This window comes from Acanthopagrus latus, chromosome 20 (genome assembly GCF_904848185.1).
Source record: "Acanthopagrus latus isolate v.2019 chromosome 20, fAcaLat1.1, whole genome shotgun sequence".
In the NCBI taxonomy this organism is placed as follows: domain Eukaryota; kingdom Metazoa; phylum Chordata; class Actinopteri; order Spariformes; family Sparidae; genus Acanthopagrus; species Acanthopagrus latus.
In genome coordinates this window covers 10,636,799-10,655,842 of record NC_051058.1, presented here as the reverse complement: position 1 = coordinate 10,655,842, position 19,044 = coordinate 10,636,799, and the positions used below count along the sequence as shown (strand labels likewise).

Sequence of the window (19,044 nt, the reverse complement as noted above, 5' to 3'; positions counted from 1 at the left end):
GCCCACAGCTCTGCACTAGTCCAATTACGATCGACAGAATGTGTTTAATTAGTGCAATTCAAGTTTTTAGTCAGAAATGGATGAATATTCCCCCTTAGTTAATTAAATTCATTGTATTTCATCACAGGGCTTTAAGCGTTTCTCAGTTAAAGGGGCTCTGTGTTGTTTTGGAGGAGAGATCCAAACTCAGAATTTTAATATTTACAATCTGAATGAGGTAATAATGCAAACTCAGAAATATTGATTGGTCCCATAAGTGTATAAGCAAGCTGTTCTCAGAGGAAAATAAGGCCCCTAGAACACTGTTTGAAGCTAGAAAGGTGGCAGGGTCCGCCACAGATAAAACAAAAGTAAAACAGTATGAGACTGTGTTGTGCTTAAAGGTCACTGTGTTTATTCACTTTATTCAGTCGTGAAAAGCAGATCAGTCAGTGACGATCTCTCTCCTCTGGTTAAGATTTCTTCCCCCAGAACTACACGTTGCATTCCTTTATATAAAAAGATGTTTGACTCTCGAACACAGGTGTGACTAATAACATTAATGATGGCTGCGTTCCGTTTTACTGCCGGCGCTGGTGTTCGCTGGCTCGCTTGCAGGTGTAGGTGGGACAACTTCATGGAGGAGAGTGTCATTAATGTTATTAGTAACACCTGTACTGCTACGTCAAGTGAAAGACTTTATTGTGTTACTTATATAAGGCTTTTAAGCAACGATATTATTATGACGACGCCTGACATGATGAGGACAAGAACTATAATGAATGTGCTCCGGCAGAATGTAAATATAAATCTGTGGGCTGAGCTGTGAGGGCGGTTACAAACCTGACGGAGCTGTACAGGCGCTCGGCCACAAGAGGGCGCCCTCCCCCCACTGATCACCAGTCGCGGGGGGTTTCCCCCCTGGACAAGGTAAGCATCTCTCCTTGCGCCCAACAGCAGGGGCGCCCAACAGCAGGGGTGCCAAAAAATGAAGCGAGGAAAAAGCCGGAGGCTGACATTTTCTCCAGGGTGTCCGCCGCAGGGAGTCCAGCGCTGAGAGCCCCGGGCTTTGAGCAGACAGACCACTGAGGCTTGTTTTGCAGACAAAATCAGCGCACTGATCCAAGAGTGCAACAACCCTAAAGGACCGAGGAGAGCTCCCCGCTTGAATCCCATCTGACAGCAAGTGAGTGTGTTGCCTGTTGTTGGTCCTGCTTTCTTTCATTCTGTTCTTTAACGCAGTCCAATTTGTAATTGGAGAGATAATCTACCTAGATTAGTGCCTGGCTGGCGGGGGCTCCTTTATTTCACAGAAATGCGTCAAAATTGGCCCCTCCAAAGCAACGCGTGAACACGGACTGTACTATCAGCGCGTGAGGAGGCAGTACTGTACGTGTGTGCTGGAAACACAAGGGTTTCATAGCTGACATGTTCAGTTTGTTGTGTTGTTGCTAAGATTTACAGTGTTTTTGTTCAATTCCAAGAAAACACAAATTATTGAAATCCTCCTTTGATTGTTCCAGTTTTTCTCTAGGCGCTGGCCTACTTTTCTTAAACGTCTCAGTTTAAACTGAAGCCTTTTTAATTGAAAACACAGGAGAGCAAAAAAAAAAAAAGAAAAAAGAAAAAAGATAAGTGTGTCTGCAAAATAAAGAGCACTGGGAAAATTAAGAAAATATGGCAGAGTAATGGAGATTAATTATAAAACTAATTCATCCTCCGGTTAAGCCGATGTAAAAAAAAAAAAAAAAAAAAGGAAACAAAAGAAAAGTTATTTTAGGGTCTGATTCAAATGAGAAGTCGGAATGAAGAATTGGGTTTAGACCCATATAAGAGTGAAGTCATCGGACAGGAGGTCAGAGGAGCAGCAGGAGTTCTCACAGTAAATACAGGCCAGAAGAAATGTGTCAAAAGCTGCTGAGAGTCTTCGCGTCCTCGACATTTATCCTGCTTAGATTTAATTGATTTGAGCTCATTTCTGATGAAGCTGGCACCACTTTTCCCTCCGGTCTTTAAACCCATTAACTGCGTCTTATTCTTTTTTTTTTTTTTTTTTTTTTTTCCTGCCCCGTCGCCTCACTGACATCCTCGATCCGTATTGGCTGCAGGTGTGTTCTCACGCGGGCGTCACGCACGCACGCACCTACACATGCGCGCACACCATTGGAGGATTTGGGTTAATGCACATTATTATTATTTTTTTTTTAATCATCCGCCTGTTTGAATACATATGTCTAACAAAAAGAAAGAAAAAAAGACGCTCTTTGTTTGAGACGAATTACTGGAAGGGAAAAAAAAAAAAAAAGGCACAAAAGCGCAGCTCGGTCCCGGGCCGGGTCGGTCCGAGCCGGGCCGGGCCGGGCTGTTCCCCACAGAGGATGGTACAGTAAATACAGTAGGAATGTTGATCAGCTTACGGCGGAGAGCCTCGAGGTGCCGATCGGCCGCGATGCTCGAATAATGAGGCTGCACCTGCAATAACACGCACAGCAACACGCCGGCTGTAAATTTACGGGACTTATGAAGCGGATTGTGGCCGTCCGCGCGGTTCTGCTGGGCTGGTTTTTACAAATCCAACATATGTTCCTCTACATTATTGTTGGAAAAATGATTATGGCGCGCGGATGTGATTGGCTGAGACAACTAAGAAGTTGTAACAGACCAATAAAAAAAATTAAACACAAGTCACCATTCATGTTCTTTGACTGCTTTATTTGCGCTGAAGTCTGTATTAATATAATTCATGACAGTTAACTGCAATTACCGTACATCTCCCCGCGGCCTCTCCGGTGCGCTTTTACGCACAGCCTCCCGATTGGCGGAGCTCTCATCGTGACAAACCACTTTTATCGGCTGCTCTTTAACCTCCGCACTGAGAGATGGCTGTAAAGCCATATGAATGCGGTTAATGAGTTAATGTGCTGCTGTCATGGCCGAGGGCGCAGGGCCACATATCCCGTGCCAAAAACGAACCTCTCTCTCTCTCTCTCTCTCTCTCTCTCTCTCTCTCTCTCTCTCTCTCGTTACGCACACACGAGACCCTCATCATGATGCAACCGCGAGACAACACCGTCACATAGCCTATTTAATTTGATGCCACTTGTTATGACACATTTCATAAAAACGTCAAAAATTTTTGGGGGGGGTGCCGTGACGCACGGGCTCATAAACCCAACATGTGTCGGGACTATTATTAGGATTAATAAGTTCTAACATTCGGCATCTGCCTCTTGTTTCTGCGGGGCCCCGGAGCCCCGCCAGGCCCTACACTGTTTTCAACAGGTTCAACGTTGTGTTCTCATTACGACCTCCATATGGCTGCCTGTGAGCGCAGCGAGCCATGGGGCATTTGGAGCAGGCGGCGTAGTAAGAATTAGTCCGTAAAGCGGCGGAGGTATTTGTTGTAAAAGTGAGAGCAGTTGTGTTGTTTGAGGAGGGGGGGCGTCGGACCAAGTGGTGGTTTGGTGAATTGTTCATTTTCGTTGGTGCTTTCTTTTGGCTTCACGGCTGAATTACACGCATCGGTAAATTGCAGGTAAAATGAAACTCATGTTAAGGAAACACACAGTGGGCTTATGGAATATTTGTTCTCTCTCTCTCTCTCTCTCTCTCTCTCTCTCTCTCTCTCTCTCTCTCTCTCTCTCTCTCTCTCTCGCACACACACACTGTCGGGGAAATCTGGGTTTGATTTTAACGGGGAGTAGCCTACCCCGGGCTCGCTTTACAACCTATGGATGTACTGGAAGGTTTTCAGTTGCTTTGAGCTTCGGGCGCGGATGGGTGCAGCAGTCAACTTCCTCTCGTGTGTCCCCCTCACTTTTTGACTGTGTTGCGCGCGTTCATCTCGTCCCCCTTTTTTTTGTAAAAAGACAAAAAAAAAAAAAGACAAAAAAGAAGAAGAAAAAGAATATATTAACGAGGCGAGTGTGAGAAACACGAGACACTTGAGCGCACTGAGAGGACGGTTTTGTGACGGGAGAGCACCTTAAAGTGTGACTGGATCTCGGGGGACGTGCTTTCAAACTCAGAAGACATCGACAGTCACGACTCGACACGGGTAAGTTCATAACTTGCGGGTCGTTGTTTCATTTTCTTTTGTGGAGAGCAGATTTTACGCACCGCTTCTTCTCTCAGAAATGAAAGCGTGTGACTCACGGCGCCTGCTGTGACGGGCTGTCCCATTACCTGCCGTGTGTTTTAAATGAACCCAATGACTGTCATTACTTTATTATGCGCCGCTGAGGTCGTGCGACTGGACTGCGAGTGGCTGTTTTGGGGGTCGCTAATTCAGCGGGGCGCGCTGGATCGGGAGCGGAGGACAGCACAGACAGGTGTCAGCCTCCTCGCCGCACAAGCGGCCCCGAGAAAAGCGAGAAAGAACGGGATTTTAATACGAGGTACAAGTGGTGGGCTATGCGGAGCCTGTGCGCTTTAATAGCGACCTGGAACCGGAGCCAAGCGCGGGTGCCAAAGCAAGCAGCGCGCTCCTCGGTTCCCGTCCTCCTCGGCTCTGCCCCTCGCCAAGTCTCCCAATGCGTTTGTCACTTCTAATATTTTCCCTCCTCGCTCTGACACAGGCACGTGAAAAATATTTATTGTTGGCGATTGCTCCAAGTCGCTCAGGTATGGAGAGGAAAGCGCAGGAACAAGATCAGGCAGCTTTTAAAGTGCGTCCTCTCTGTGGTTCTCGGAGGATTAAAGGGGCACTGTGTGGTTTCGGAAAAGAGATTCAAACTATGAATTTCAATATTTATAATTATTAATGAGGTCATTTCTGTTCCATAACTGAATAAACAGGCTGATCTCAGAGGACAATAAGGTCTCAAGAATGCTGTTTGAATCTAGAAAGGTGGCAGGGTCCGCCAAATTTGAAACTGTGCTGTCTTTTAAGGTCAGATTGTTTATTCCGTCATGACAACAAAGAGTTTGTTTCTCCAAGTTTGTTTGGGCACATAAACAGCCAATGAAGATCTTTTCTCTTGTGCACCTACATGAGCTTCGTTTTGACACACTGCGGCCAAGGTGTGAGAGGAAAGGATAGCCTCCGCGACGAGCTCCACCCTCTCCGAGCTCAGCCGCTCTCCGCTCGCAAGCACCGACAAGCCTGGTAGTGAAGGCGTGAGTCCCATCCAGATTGCTTATCTTAACTGCTTCGATAGACTCAAAGTATGCCCCTATTGCACACTGAAACAGTGTCAGCCACTTGACCTACTTCTCACTCTCACCGCAAATGACTGGAATGAGTCCATGAAGCAGCAGCAGCAGCAGCAGCAGCAGCAGAAGAAGAAGAAGAAGAAGAAGAAGAAGAAGGCCCCCGAATCCGCGCTGCTCACCGAGGACAGAGTGAACGCAGGAGTGTAAACTGGAGCAAGCGCTTGTGTGAGGCGCTGCTCGTCTGGAGCATGGCCACCGGCTTGCCATGTTTTCGCAAATTAATCATCATTATTTAATTGCATCACACCCCGCTTCCATCAGTAACAGAGGCAGGGAGGTTTAGAGCCAGGAGCAGTTGTGGGCACATGATGTGGAAGCTAATCCAGAGCAACATAGTGCAGATTTGCGTGCGTGTGTGAGTGTGTGCGCGCCTGTATTTGGTAGTTATGAACCCCGAGAGAAAAGCGGAGGGATTGAGAAGGAGATGGAGAAGGCCGCCGTAACATAAGTGGATCGTTTTCCTCGGCTTTGAAAAGCGGGATTCCTCAGAGCTCTTGGCTCGGTCCACCTGAGCGAGTAAAGTCAACACGGCCAATATGTTTTTCTTCTTCAACAGTTCGACGGGGGGAGCGCTAGATGCAAGGTCTCTCTTTTCTGTTTTTGCTGGATGAAACCACCCGTCCCCCCCCCCGCTTCAGTCCTTTGACATATTGGAAAAACAACCCTGAGCCGATTGAAATATCTTGCTCGGTTTGACCATGACCCCGCCGGTGAAGCTGTCAATGAACTTGGAAATCAGAATGATCACTTTTCATTTTACAGCTGTACAACAGGAGCTAACGTTAAGCCTCTGGCTCTTGATTCCACAGCGATGTATAAAAAACACAAAGTCTCCGCTTTAGAGGTGAGAATGAAGTCACAATGCCGTCTCGTTACTGACTTGTGGCCGTGTGTTTTCACTTTGAGAGACAAATTGGGTGTGTGTAACCGTGTGTGTGCTCACCTCGCCTCTTAAAATACCTGTCATTCGTCGGCGTGACACCCAAGATGTCTCTCGCTGTGGGAAGAGGATCCAGGGGCAAAGATACACATGCTTCATCCTGCCGCTCCCTGCACCCTGCTAGGCCTGCATGTGTCAGCCCCACACCTCCTCCAGATGCAGAGGTGTGTGTGTGTGTGTGTGTGTGTGTGTGTGTGAGGTCCACACATGTGTCTGTGCCCACATTATACCTATCAGTGTTCTTATCTGACTTGATACGCATCTTAGACGTCTTCTGTATCGATGGTACATTTCTCAGATGTGGTAACTATGTCTGAAAAGATGGGAGTTGATAATATTTTGATACAAATGCCACCACAGATTCTGGTCCCATTCTTTATCGATCGGTTTTCAGCATCAAGGCAACTGGTTTATTACCTCCGCAAAGCAGGTTTTGCCATCGTTGCTTTGTCTGTTGTTTGGTTAGTTGGTTGGTTGTAAGCAGAATTACACAAAAACTACTGAACAGGTTTCCACAAAACTTGTATGGAGGATGGGTCTCAGCCTGGAATAGACCCCAGAGCTTTTTGGTACATGTCCAGGAATTTTTCCCCACCTTCTTGAACATTTCGAGATAGGGCGTTCTTTTACATTTTTGTTAATTCCTTAGAGATCTTGATAGAAAAAAATCGGGCATATTTAGATGGTAGGTATTTACGAGTGAGTATTGCCTGAAACGAATCCAAAATCTGGATTTAAACATGTTTTATCTGATATTAGATTGGGCATATAGGGGACTGTTGGGCCTTGACAGAGGTATGCGCTCTACTGAGTGCCATTCTAGTTATATCAAAGTCTGATCATAGTGTAGCTGCCTTTAGCCAATGATATTATACCACAGGCTATTCACCCTTGTGTATAGGGTGAAAATACATGGCATTCCTGGAATTGAAGTCCACAGTGCCTCAGAGTACAGCTTGAGTTTGACGTTGTCGTTTCTGCAATTGAAACTGTCAGAAAAACTCACTGCCATCAATAAAAATAAATTGATAAGCTTGTGGGTGATTCTGATGGATTGGACAATAGTGGGCAATTCTAGATTTTCATCCGTCATGGCAATGGGCTGAATGTATGTTTGGCTCTCCCAGTGCTCATGCTAGTTGTTAGCTCATCTCCTTGACAGTTGACAGAAAGTGAGCGCCGAGGGCAACGCATTACACCTTGAAGGTAAATCAATAGTAAAAAAGAGTTGCATATCACTGGAGCAACAGCTAATTGATGGGCCATCACTTGGCTAACATGCTCAGGCCTTGCCACAGAGGCAGCAAAGGATCATGGGAGATTTTTATCTTCATTGTTGAACAAACACTGCTGTCGTTCGCAGGAGGTTTGCTGTTAGCCCAGTTGCTGCTAATGTTAGCTCAGCTCGTTTCTAACGACTCTAACTTTAAATCCAGATGTCTGATGGAAACAATCTTTAAACTGTCTTAGTTGAAAGACAAAGTAGAAAAGGGTCTAAGAAGTGACAGTAGTGTGACCTGACAGAGTAACAAAGTAGTTGGCTGGAAACGTTTAATGTCCATAACAGCCGGCCAACAACTGACTCCTGTGGGAAACCTTTGAGCAAGTTCCCTAAAATTGCAAATGTTTACGTCCAGTCGACAAAGCTATCTGGTAGTAATTATCAAGGGAACAAAAGAGGGAACTGAGGCGACGTTACATAAGTTGATGAGGGGAGTAAGTCGGGGTGGATGGATGGGTCAAAATACATCGGACTTTAACACGAGAGACCGCTGTTCGCTTCCTGTTTAAAACCAACCGTCAACGTTTTTCAGCTCGGGCGCAATCATCCCAAACCACAGTGTTTCCTTAACCTTAACAAAGTGCTTATTTTAATCCAAGCCATCATTTTCCCCCCAAAGTCATATTTGTACGGAGCACACGAGAGCTCCCAGTGGGAATTTCTTTACTCCAATTACATTTTTGCATTTCCTTCGCATGAAATTTTCCAAACCCTCTGATCCATAAGGAAAGACTGAGGTTTGTTATGATGCATTCATTACGTAGTATTTTGTAGGCAGAACAGCTCCAGCTGCAGTTACAGTTGTTCAGATAAATAGGCATGGACAAACGACAAGTTCGAAAATTGCGTCATCGTCAGACAGACACTTGGATGCTTTTCCCTTTTCCCTGTGAGGCCGCCGACCTCTGACCTTTTAGGCAGAGGTTTCCTGGTGCGTGCCGACATTGCCGGTGAGGAGGAATGAGCAGAGGTGGAGATGGGGAGGAGAGGAACAAGGGAAGAGGGGAAAGGGAGTTGTCCAATGAGTCACAAGCTTTGGCATCTTTCACAATGCGTCTTCCTGTGTGTGACTTATGGGCACATATTTGGGAACGCGAGCATGTGTTTGTCCGTCAACAACGTGCGTGTGTTTAAGTGTAATGTACGCAACCGTGTGAGTATTCCAAGCACTTAATAAAATGATTTGTGGTTTTCTCCCCCCTGTGAGTTCAAAGCGGGTCCTTGCTTTCGGCTGTGGGGTAGAGGTTGCTCTTGTGCAATGGAAAAAAAAAAAAAAGGGACTGTTTTCCTGTTAGGGGGGCTTTTTGGGAAAACCGCGGCTCTGCCTACCGCAGCCGAGCCTTCAAAGGGCTTTGAAGGAGCGCTCACCTCGCCTCTCCTTAAACCCCTTCCATCCCTCCCAACGAGCTACTTCCTCTCGTATGCAGGAACACCTCACCTGCCTCTCCCCGACCACCAGCGTCCTGCTGCCGAGCTGCGGTCAGGGTTGGCCTCGGGTCCATGGGAAACATTCTATCAAGGAGCCCGCAGTCGACAAACACGCTGGAAACGGTGCACTCTGGGAACTTTAACCCCTCAGCATCTTTTTTTTTTGCCTTGTCTTTATGGTCCTGGTGACCCCCCGCCACATGGCCGTCATCCCAGTGACAGGCTGAGAATCTGTGCCTCTGCCGGCCATTCGCAGGGCTGCGGGTGTCATCCCGCTCTCAGGCGCATCTTGACGGCACATGTAGAGGAAATACTTGTTGTGTTTGAAGGCGGATCACAGTTTGACACAACAGGCTGTAAATTTTGTTGAACCCTCGTCCCCTCACTCCCGAGTCCGTCGCTCTGTCAGTTAAAAATCCGAGACAGAGTGCAACTCCTTCACTCCCTGACTCTCGAGTTCACAGCTCTATTTTTCATTCCTTAGATAATCAGTCTCGACTTAAAGGTGCACTGAGTAGACTTAAGGAAGAAATTTTAAGATCTTTATTGACCTTTTTTTTAATCAACCTCAACAAAAACTCTCTTTGTTTTCAGGACTGAATAAACTGAATTAACAAACTGAACTTAAAGACCAACACAATTTTGTACTGTTATACTGTGGTTATATTTGGCGGACCCTGCCACCTTCCTAGCTTCAAACAGCTTGTATATTAATATTTCTGAGTCTGTATTATTACATCATTAACATTATAAGCCTTTAGGGTGTTATTTTTAGTGAATCAATTAGTAATTCTCAGATAAGACTGAGAATGAAGTACGTCTTGGGTGCATATTTAATGCTTATTTTATTCTTATTTTATTTTATAATTTATTTGCGTAAGTTGGAGTATATGGTTTTATAAATGCCTTTTAAAGTTCAGTCAACTCAGATAACCTCTTGAGTGTTTTTGATTTGCTTGACGAAATCAAGCAGATCTGGCTCATGCGCAGCATCAAATCTTTCTCTTCGTGACATTTTATTTAAGTCACTGTAAACCACAGTAAACGGTTTGTTGTCGTAACAGTAAACAGAACAATGTTTCAATGTGTTGGGACCTAAAATGCGTGTGAAGATGAAACAAAGACCCCCACTTATTCTAAATATCTGCCTTTTCCTGTCTTGTCTCTCACAAATTAACCCCGTTTAACCCCGAGTCCAGTGAGTCACCGCTGCTCAGAACTTTCTGCCTGCTCATGTCCTCTCCCCTCCCTTACGCCTCCCGTTTTCTCACCGAAAAACACTGACCTCACAGAACACTTCATTAACAGAAAAATACACCGCAACTTGTCCTATCAGCATTTTTCTACTAATGCGTGTATGTGCACAATTGCGGAGAGCGGGAGCTTAGCGCAACTTCCTGTCTGTGAATCTGTGAGAACCGGCCCTGACCTCATATTCCACCTCGCGCTGTCTGTCTTCTCTCCTCCTGCTCGGTTCTGGATCGGGTTCTGTTGACTTTAAAGAACCGCCGTCGGACTCGGGGCCAGGCGTGTGGGCTGGGCCACAGAAGCTGCTGCATTCCTCTGCAGGGCGTTCTGTGCTTCTCCCTGCAGTGTCTCTCTTCTGCCAGATTACAGAGATCGAAGGGACAGAGATGATTTCGCTTATTGGCAATACTTTCATTGTCTCCGGATTTGTCTTTAACCGTAACACTTGCGAACCTGAAATGTGTTAGCCCAGTGATAGATAGCAACTAGATCAAGTACGTTCTCCGGATCAGGTGCAGCAGTTTGCACTAGTGAGCAGTTTTTGAAAGTTAGAATTTGAGTCAAGCAAAAACACCCCATGACCAAACCTCCCAGACACACACATGCGGAGCCTCTGAGTAGACATAAGCGGTCTTTAAAAATTTGTCAGTGATCCCCCGGCTAATGACGCTCTCAGCTGTGAGAGTTGACCCCCTCCTGCCCTCGGCCCTCCCTGCTCCTCCTCCCCTCCTCCCCGGTCCCTAATGAATGCCAGCGAGGAACTCGGAGTACCCGACACCCCCACATCCCCCCACCCACACCCACACACACACAAACACACGCACGCTTACACAAACAGCAGGACCGTTGTCACCGCTGCGGAGACGGCTATCATCAAGTGGAATTCAGGCCGCTAATATCTGACCCTTGTTACCTGAGGCCTGTCAGTCATGTTGATTCATCTGGACAGGTTTATTTACCTATCAAATTACTCCCTCTGTGTGGGTGTGAGAGAGAGAGAGAGAGAGAGAGTGTGTGTGTGTGTGTGTGTGTGTGTGTGTGTGTGTGTGTGTGTGTGTGTGTGTGTGTGTGTGAGAGGATACAGATGGTAAGCAGGTGTTTAGTGCTAAACCTATATTAGTCATTTAATTCAGTCTATTGACAGAATGTAAAGGTGCAATATGTAAGAATTTCAGTTGTAAACATTATGAAAGAGCTGAAATGATCAGCATGAATGTGAGGAAATCATCGTCTTTGTTGGATGTTGTGGTGCAGAGATGTCTACTGATTTCCTACCTAGCCAGCCCGTGTAAACGGTGTCAATACAAACACCCCTATATTGATCTGAGCTCCCAATCTGGACCACTAGATGCACAGCTAACCGAGCTAACTAGCTAACGGCAGCTGTAGTTAGCCAGAAGTTAGCGGTTACTCTGGTGATATGCTCACCTCTATTTGTTTTAAGTATAACTTAACAACTATATATAACAACTACTGGCCAATTCATACATATTTCACCTGTGATTTAAGACTCATTTCAATTATAATCAATCAATTTTCTACCTGTTTTTTGTAGAACAAGTGAGGTTCTACTTTTGAATATGAAGATTTGCTGCATGTCTTCTGTTCTAAAGCATTGTAAATGGCATGAAATCCAATATGAAGATTTTGAACAGGCTCACAGCAATTTGGATTCTCAGCACTCTTTGACATCTGGTTTAAAAAAATCAACAGGTTAACTTGGACTGCACAAATAAAAACAAAACAAAACATATATTTATAATGATAGTTTGTATTTATAAAGCAAATTTCAAGGAATCCAATGACAATCAAATTTTTAAAAGGTTCTGTATTGAACTTAAGTGTGTTCAACAACAAAAAACCACAAGGGTTTTAAATGAACCCTCTGAAATGGTCTATATAGAACCTCTGAGGGTGCCACATACGTACCAAGCTATAGAACCCTTGAAAGTTCAATATAGAACCAGTTTTTCTTGGAGTGAACAGATGCCATCAAATGTCACAACATCAAGATTTTAATTGAAAATGAAAACTGTGATGCAGAAATCATCGTCAAAATATTAGCCACATGATTTCAGCCCTAAAATGAATCAATCATGACAGTAATCCTGTGTGTGAAGCTCTGGCGTTCAGGTGAACAGCGTCAGCCACAAACCGTGTGCTGTCTGTGTGCAGCGGGACTTCTGACTTTGTTGCTGCTCTCGCTGTTCTTTTATACTCACACAATGCATCTCTCCGTAATGATAATGAGAGTGGAGGTGGCCCTGTTGTTAGCCAATTAAAAAGTCCTCCATGGTTCTGGGCAGCCGCTAATAACCCCACCAGGGATTACTGTACAGCAGGCTGCAGGGACAGCAGGGCACCAGTTTGGGCCCCAGCTTGCTGTCAGCTGAGAGAAGCGACCCCGTAGACCTCCATTCACTGTCAGCCGTGGCGGGGCCGCCGCACCGACTCTCCGGGGCAGCGTGAAAAGCTCCCACTCAGGATACAAAGTGGCTCAGCTGTCCCTCTCCCATCTTCACCTCCCACGGTGCCCCCCTCTACACCCAAGCCAAATAAAGCCTCTCAGCGACTTGTGTTTTCCTAATCTGTGAACTCTGACAGAGGCGCCCACGCTTGAAAGAGAGACAGCTCAACATGGGATGATCTCCCGGTGACAGGGAGAAGCTGAAAAAACGCTGCTGAAACCGGCGGACCACCCTGTCATCTTCCTGTTCCTGTCTTTCCCTCTCTCCCTCTGCCAGTCTCCCTGCTGCTCTCTGTTGCTACCTCCATTCCTCACCCGCCTCTTTTTAATTTAATTTCCCTTCCTTCTGCCCCCCTTCCCACCCCGTCATCTACCTCCTCTAATTGGCCTGTCACTGTTTGATTAAAACCATGGAATCTGTTCCAATAGCCAAATGGCCTGAGTGGCTTTTTGTGGTGATGCACAACTTTTATTGCGGGGGGGCAGGGGCTCCACTCTAAAAGCCCCATATTTTTTCCATCCATTCACATAGTGTGCCCATAATACTAATGGGCAAATTATTTAACACTGCAGTAGCTCAGCCACTGGGGATTGTAGCACGCCGGTGCATTTTCCCTGCCATTAATCCACGGAGGAATGTTGCAGTGATGAATTGGCCGTGGAGTTCGTATTTGTCACTGTGCCCCAAGCAGCCATTCACTGGGAAATGGCTTAGCTGCCACAGGAACAGTTTGTCTTTTAACAAACCAGATGGTGGTGGGCTTGTGTGCTGGCCGTCGGGTCCAACTTTAAAGGTGTAAACTGTGAACTAAGGATAGAGCAAAAAACACCAAATCAAAAATAATTTAACATTTGGGAAATACACTCACTCGCATCCCTTGTTTTATATATTTTTTTGTTTATGCTGCAGTAGTGACCAACACATGACACTGCACAGAGCAAGGGGGAAAACTAGATAGATAAATGATAAATGAGAAAAAGACAATTAATAAACTGTAGGAGCACTAACAACAGAGAAAAAAAATAACAAAAAAAAAACATAGAAAAAAGTTGCAGTAAGAATTAAACTAAATTTAATTAAATGCAGATTTTAATTGCTGATGAATTATATGAAAAAAGACAATATCTGACTGGTTACATGTTCTTGGGATATAGCCTATCAACACTGATTAATCTGAAGCTGCAGAGTAACTAGTGAATTAACTTTTCAAATAAATGCAGTAGAGTAAAACGTACAGTATTTGCCTCCCAAAGCTGTATTCAATCTGATAAATTGTGTCCTATGATGTTGCTCAGTGGCTCAATTTGCATTGTGGGTAATGTAGGTGGCAGGTTTGGAGAAGACGAAAAAAAGCCAATATCTCTGGTTCTGCTTTATCGATCATTTGTTTCTGAGTCCAGCTGTGTTATAGGAGTGGAATGCAGACCAGTGGACTGCGTTTCAGCAACTTGTGCCTACATTACCCACAATGCAACCAAGCTTCTGATTCTCATCAGATTACATGCTGTATCAACAAGACTTGTAAACACACATGTGTAAAATTAGTGAAGTTACCCTTTAAATACAGTACAGTACAGTCAATTATTCTTTGTTACATTAAATCTCTGGTTATTGTTGTTATTATGTTGACTGTATATCACGTCCAAATATCGTTTATCACTCTCCTTGATTGCCAGTAATTGGTATATGAGTCTGCACTCTGGAGATGAAGCTGCAGCCAACAGAATTTCCGTGTGGTATTCATTGTCTTCTTCAAACAGACGGAGACACGGGCCTGCAGCTGTTGCTACTTCAACCACACTTAATGAAAGACAATGTCTGCCCCCGCCGAAGGAAACTTGCGGCTTGTTAAACACACTGTCGATGCTGAAAGCAGAGAATTTTCTTGCTGAAACAGACTCTTCGTATTTCAAAGGTGGAGCAGCTCCACCACCGTGCAGAATTACTCTTGCTGCTAGACTTATAAAGAATATGTCTTTAATAAAGACCAGCCTCTCGCCAGAGCGCAGCATTGTCGGGGCCCGTCTCGGAGAAGCGTTAACGCTCGCCGCGAGGCCAGCATCTATTACAGAGTGGAATTAAACAGCCTTGTCACTGTTCTCTCTCTGTTTAACCTACACGCTCATCTGCCAGACACGCCTGACAGCACCAGACCCTGGAAGAATCTCTCAGCGGGCCCGGCGGCACACGGACCGCACCATATTTAGTCATCCACAAGTCCAGACACAGACTGATGCAGTCCTCCACCTTAATCTGTCTCCCCTCTGTTTCTCTCTCCATCTCTGCCTCTCTCATTTTTTATGTCCTTCCCCAAAACCCCCCCCCACCCCAATCGCTGTCACTTTCCTTCTCTCCCACTGCTTCCATTCATATCTGTCCTCGCTCGCCCTCCCTCGAGTCGTTTCTGCTTTATCACTGTCGCGCCCCTCGCTGTTTTCACTCTCCCCCTCGTGCGTCCCTCTTTCCCTTCTTACCGACTGAAACTCCTCTTTCCCTGTGCCTGTTTGTCCTCTTTTCAAATCTCTTAAGCCTGTCAAGTGTTTTCCGGCCTGGGCTTTTCGTTTTTTTGTTTAAAAACTTTTTCGAACTTCCTCTCACTCCCCTCGATGACATGCCCGTCATATTCTGAGACTGAATAATCCCCTCACTCCTGCTTTCTTTTCTTCCCTCACCTGTCATAATTTCCACTCCTCCTTCCTGCTCCCCCTTCCCCTCTCCCAGAGCCTCCCTGCTGTCTCTTTTCTTGGATGAACATGCTGCTGATGGAAGCTGGGCCGGGATGCTAATGAGTTGCTAATTCTATCAGCCGCCTCTCCATGCCCTCCCCAGTGGGTGTCGGGGCCCGCCAGCTTTTGCCACGGCCAGCCTTTTGATGGAGTGCCTCGGCTGATGAACTCCCGCCCGCGTGCCCACTTTAACCTCCTCGTCCTCGGACACATGTCATTGATCAACGTCCTTATCCGTCCTGGCAAGGCACACTCGCAGCCCAGTCCATTTATGAGCAGGCCTATTCCCTGCGATCCATTTTTCATAAGTTGAATATTATAATAGCAGGGGATTTAAAAAAAAAAAAAAAAAGGATGTGTTTTCATGTACAGGTCTTCAGATTTCTTGGAGTGGCTGCTTCAGAGTTCAGCATCTTTAAAGGAGCGGTATGTAGTTTTGGGGGAAGAGAACGATGCCTTAAACAAATATAAATAATAAACAAACTGACCTTAAAGAGGCACAATTACATACTGTTTTACTTTGCTTATATGTGGTGGACTCCGCCAACTTTCTAGCTGGAAACAGTGTATTGAGGACCTTATTTTCCTCTGAGAACAGCTTGTTTATTCAGTTTCAGAATTTCTTCTCCAAATGTACATAGTGCCCCTTTAAATCTTAGTAATGAATCAGACATTTTGAAATATGTGTATTTACCTGCCAATTTCCAATGATGGAAGCCGTCTTCCACTTTAGGACATTTTCCTCTTCACTGTCTCTCTGCTCTGTATAATTCCCTCACACTATTTCCCTTTAACACCCACTCCTCTGTGCTTGAGAAGAGGCCAAATGGCAGGGTTTAAGCACTTGAGCACAGACGAGTGGTCCTATTTACCAGGCCACTGGGCTCCTTTTTAGGGCTTGCTAGCTTCGGACCCCCTCGCGTAAGAAAAGAACAAAACTTTTGTTTTTACCGACTCCCCCTTTAAATCCGTCTGCCTTCCCCGCTTGACTGAAGTGGATACAGAGGCGGCCTTTTGTTCTACGGAGATGAAGAGGGATGCTGTGGTATAGGAGGGGAGAGTGAGGGGTAAGAGGCAGTGGGTGTGATTCATTGTAATCTAATAAATACCTCGCAAAAAGAGGGCTGGGGTGCCTTCTCAACCCCTCAGCTGTCTGTTTTTGAAATGGGGCTCTTCGAGGTTTGACACCCAGGGAAGTAAAAAGGGGATTAGAGAAGGGGAAAGCCTCAGGCCATATACATCTCTTTCTCTGTCTTTTTCTTTGCCTCGAGGCTTTCTCCTCCTGCGCCCCTCAATCATTCTCTCTTTGGGAGCGAGAGGGCCCCTCGCCGAGCTGCGAGCACATGAATGATGTCATCCAGGTACCTATCTTGACCGAGAGATTTAGAAAGGCTTGAATGGCCTCAGTCCCTCTATAATCCTTCAAATAGCTATCACTTTTTTGCGAATTTTCTGGTCCGGTGAATGAGCATAATGCAGCCCTTCTCTGTGTGACAATAGTGTTGCAACGGTTGATTTCCTGTCGAATTCCGGCAAAAATCAAGCAAGAGGAAAGTTGAGGCACGTCCTGGTATATGGAATAGTTAAAGCAGAGGTTTGACCGGGGTCACCCGCGGTCCACTGCTTTGCAGCATCACCAGGGATTATAGGGTAACTTCTGCCATGCTGCTCAAGCATGACCAGAGGGCTCGGCCAGTTTTGACCTGAATGGGAGTGCTGAATGAGAGGCCGGCATTGAAATTCAGGATGCAGTCACTTGAAGCCACTAATGTCTCTCTTTAAATGGTAACATCCTTTCTCTCAGGCCCCCCACCCGTCCAACTGTCTTATCCTCTGACAGGCTTTTAGTCCTTGAAAACATTCACTCATAGTTGTACAGTACAAAAGATACAATCAGAGAGCCGATTTAGTTTGGATTTGAAGATGCACTAACTTGTTTTTTTACGCAGCAGGATTCAATACGCGTCACTTTCTAATTTCATATCCTATTATGGTAAAAATATGTCTAACACTGACCTTTCTGTTTGTTTCTCTCTCTTACAGGAAGGGCTCTGGTCAGCCTGAAGTGAAGGGTCACTGAGCTCAGACACTCTCCTTCCACTGACTCACACTTACACACACATAGAAGACAGTCTCACACACACAGACAGACAGACAGACACACACACACACACACACACACGTCTGCACAAGGACACATATACATCCACATTTGGAGTCGTGGGTACACACACACACGCATCAGTGCATAAACGCAGACACACACTCAGACACAGGCCCTCTGAGCAGGATGAGGGAACCCTGGAGGTGCTTGTTGGGCCTGTGCCTCCTGGCATGCTCAGCCTCCACCCACAGTGCCGCCAACCCTTTTGCAGGCCAGCAGACCCCGCCGGACCCTTGCTATGACGACACAGGAGCAGCCCGCCGCTGTATCCCCGAGTTCATCAATGCTGCCTTCGGCAAGGAGGTGGCGGTGTCCAGCGTCTGCGGCCGGCCTCCGTCCCGCTCCTGTAGCGTGGTGGAGCGGGGCGACGACCGGCCTTCCGTGCGCACATGCCAAATCTGCGATGCAGCCGACCCTCGCCGTGCCCACCCCGCGTCCTACCTCACTGACCTCAACTCAGCCCACAACCTCACCTGCTGGCAGTCGGAGAATCTGAACACCTCGCCGCACAACGTGACTCTCACCCTGTCGCTCGGTAAAAAGTTTGAGATTACCTACGTCAGCCTGCAGTTCTGTTCCCCGCGACCCGAGTCCTTGGCTATATACAAGAGCATGGACTACGGCAAGACCTGGATGCCCTACCAGTACTACTCCTCACAGTGCCGACGCATGTACAATCGGCCCAACAAGGCAACCATCACCAAGCAGAATGAACAGGAAGCTCTATGTACAGATGGCCACACTGACCTCTACCCGCTCTCTGGAGGACTCATCGCTTTCAGCACTCTGGATGGACGGCCCTCTGGCAAAGACTTCGACAACAGCCCCGTCCTCCAGGACTGGGTGACTGTCACCGACATCCGCGTGGTCTTCAGCCGCCCCCAGCTACCCCGGGAGCTGGGACTGGGGGCTGGAAGCAACAGCGGAGGGCGGGACGACGACCCAACGGCGGTGACATCCACGCTGCCAACTTATTTCTATGCAGTGGGAGACTTCCAGGTGGGCGGGAGGTGTAAATGCAACGGACACGGCTCCCGCTGCCTGAAAGACAAGGAGGGCAAGCTGGTGTGCGACTGCAAGCACAACACAGAGGGACCTGAATGTGACCGCTGCAAGCCCTTTCACTACGACCGGCCGTGGCAGAGGGCCAATGCCCGCGAGGCCAATGAGTGTCTGCGTAAGTCTTTCCCTCTATATGTCATTCTTTATGTGCGTTCAACATGTTTCAGTCGGTCGGCCCTGGAACGTACTGCGGATTTCTCTCTGCTTGGAAACAATGCAGACCACTTCTGACAGCCTACATTTAGCACAACACACTTTCTGAAAAGAGACCTCATACAGTGGCTTTACAGAGTTCATCAGAGGATAAATACATGCCCTTCCACGTCAATTTACTGGCCCTTATAAAAGGAAATGTGATATGCTGACACCCACTCCTTCATAAGCTCTCTTCCATGTTTGGCTTCTTTCCCCTTCTAATGAATCACGGCCTCATTACAGTATTTCACAAAGACAATCTCCTGAATACATCTCAGACTTCCTAATGAGGGAATGGGACTGAACACTCGCACACACCATTTACTTTTACTTCATTA

General features: G+C 46.5%; 1 protein-coding gene across 3 annotated transcripts in view; it reads left to right on the top strand.

Moving 5' to 3' along the window:
• The first annotated feature begins 583 nt into the window (after positions 1 to 583).
• Positions 584 to 19,044, top strand: part of ntn2 (netrin 2) — a 50,918-nt gene continuing 32,457 nt past the window's right edge. Inside the window, exons 1-3 of one of the 3 annotated variants that reach the window (XM_037082214.1) lie at positions 584 to 909; positions 1,008 to 1,165; positions 17,329 to 18,626. In XM_037082214.1, coding sequence (XP_036938109.1) covers positions 17,576 to 18,626 — 1,051 coding nt within the window. In that variant the 5' untranslated portion in view covers positions 584 to 909; positions 1,008 to 1,165; positions 17,329 to 17,575. Of the gene's footprint in view, positions 1,166 to 3,717; positions 4,037 to 17,328; positions 18,627 to 19,044 lie in introns of those variants that run through there. The other 2 variants (XM_037082213.1, XM_037082215.1) reach the window with 2 other exon arrangements.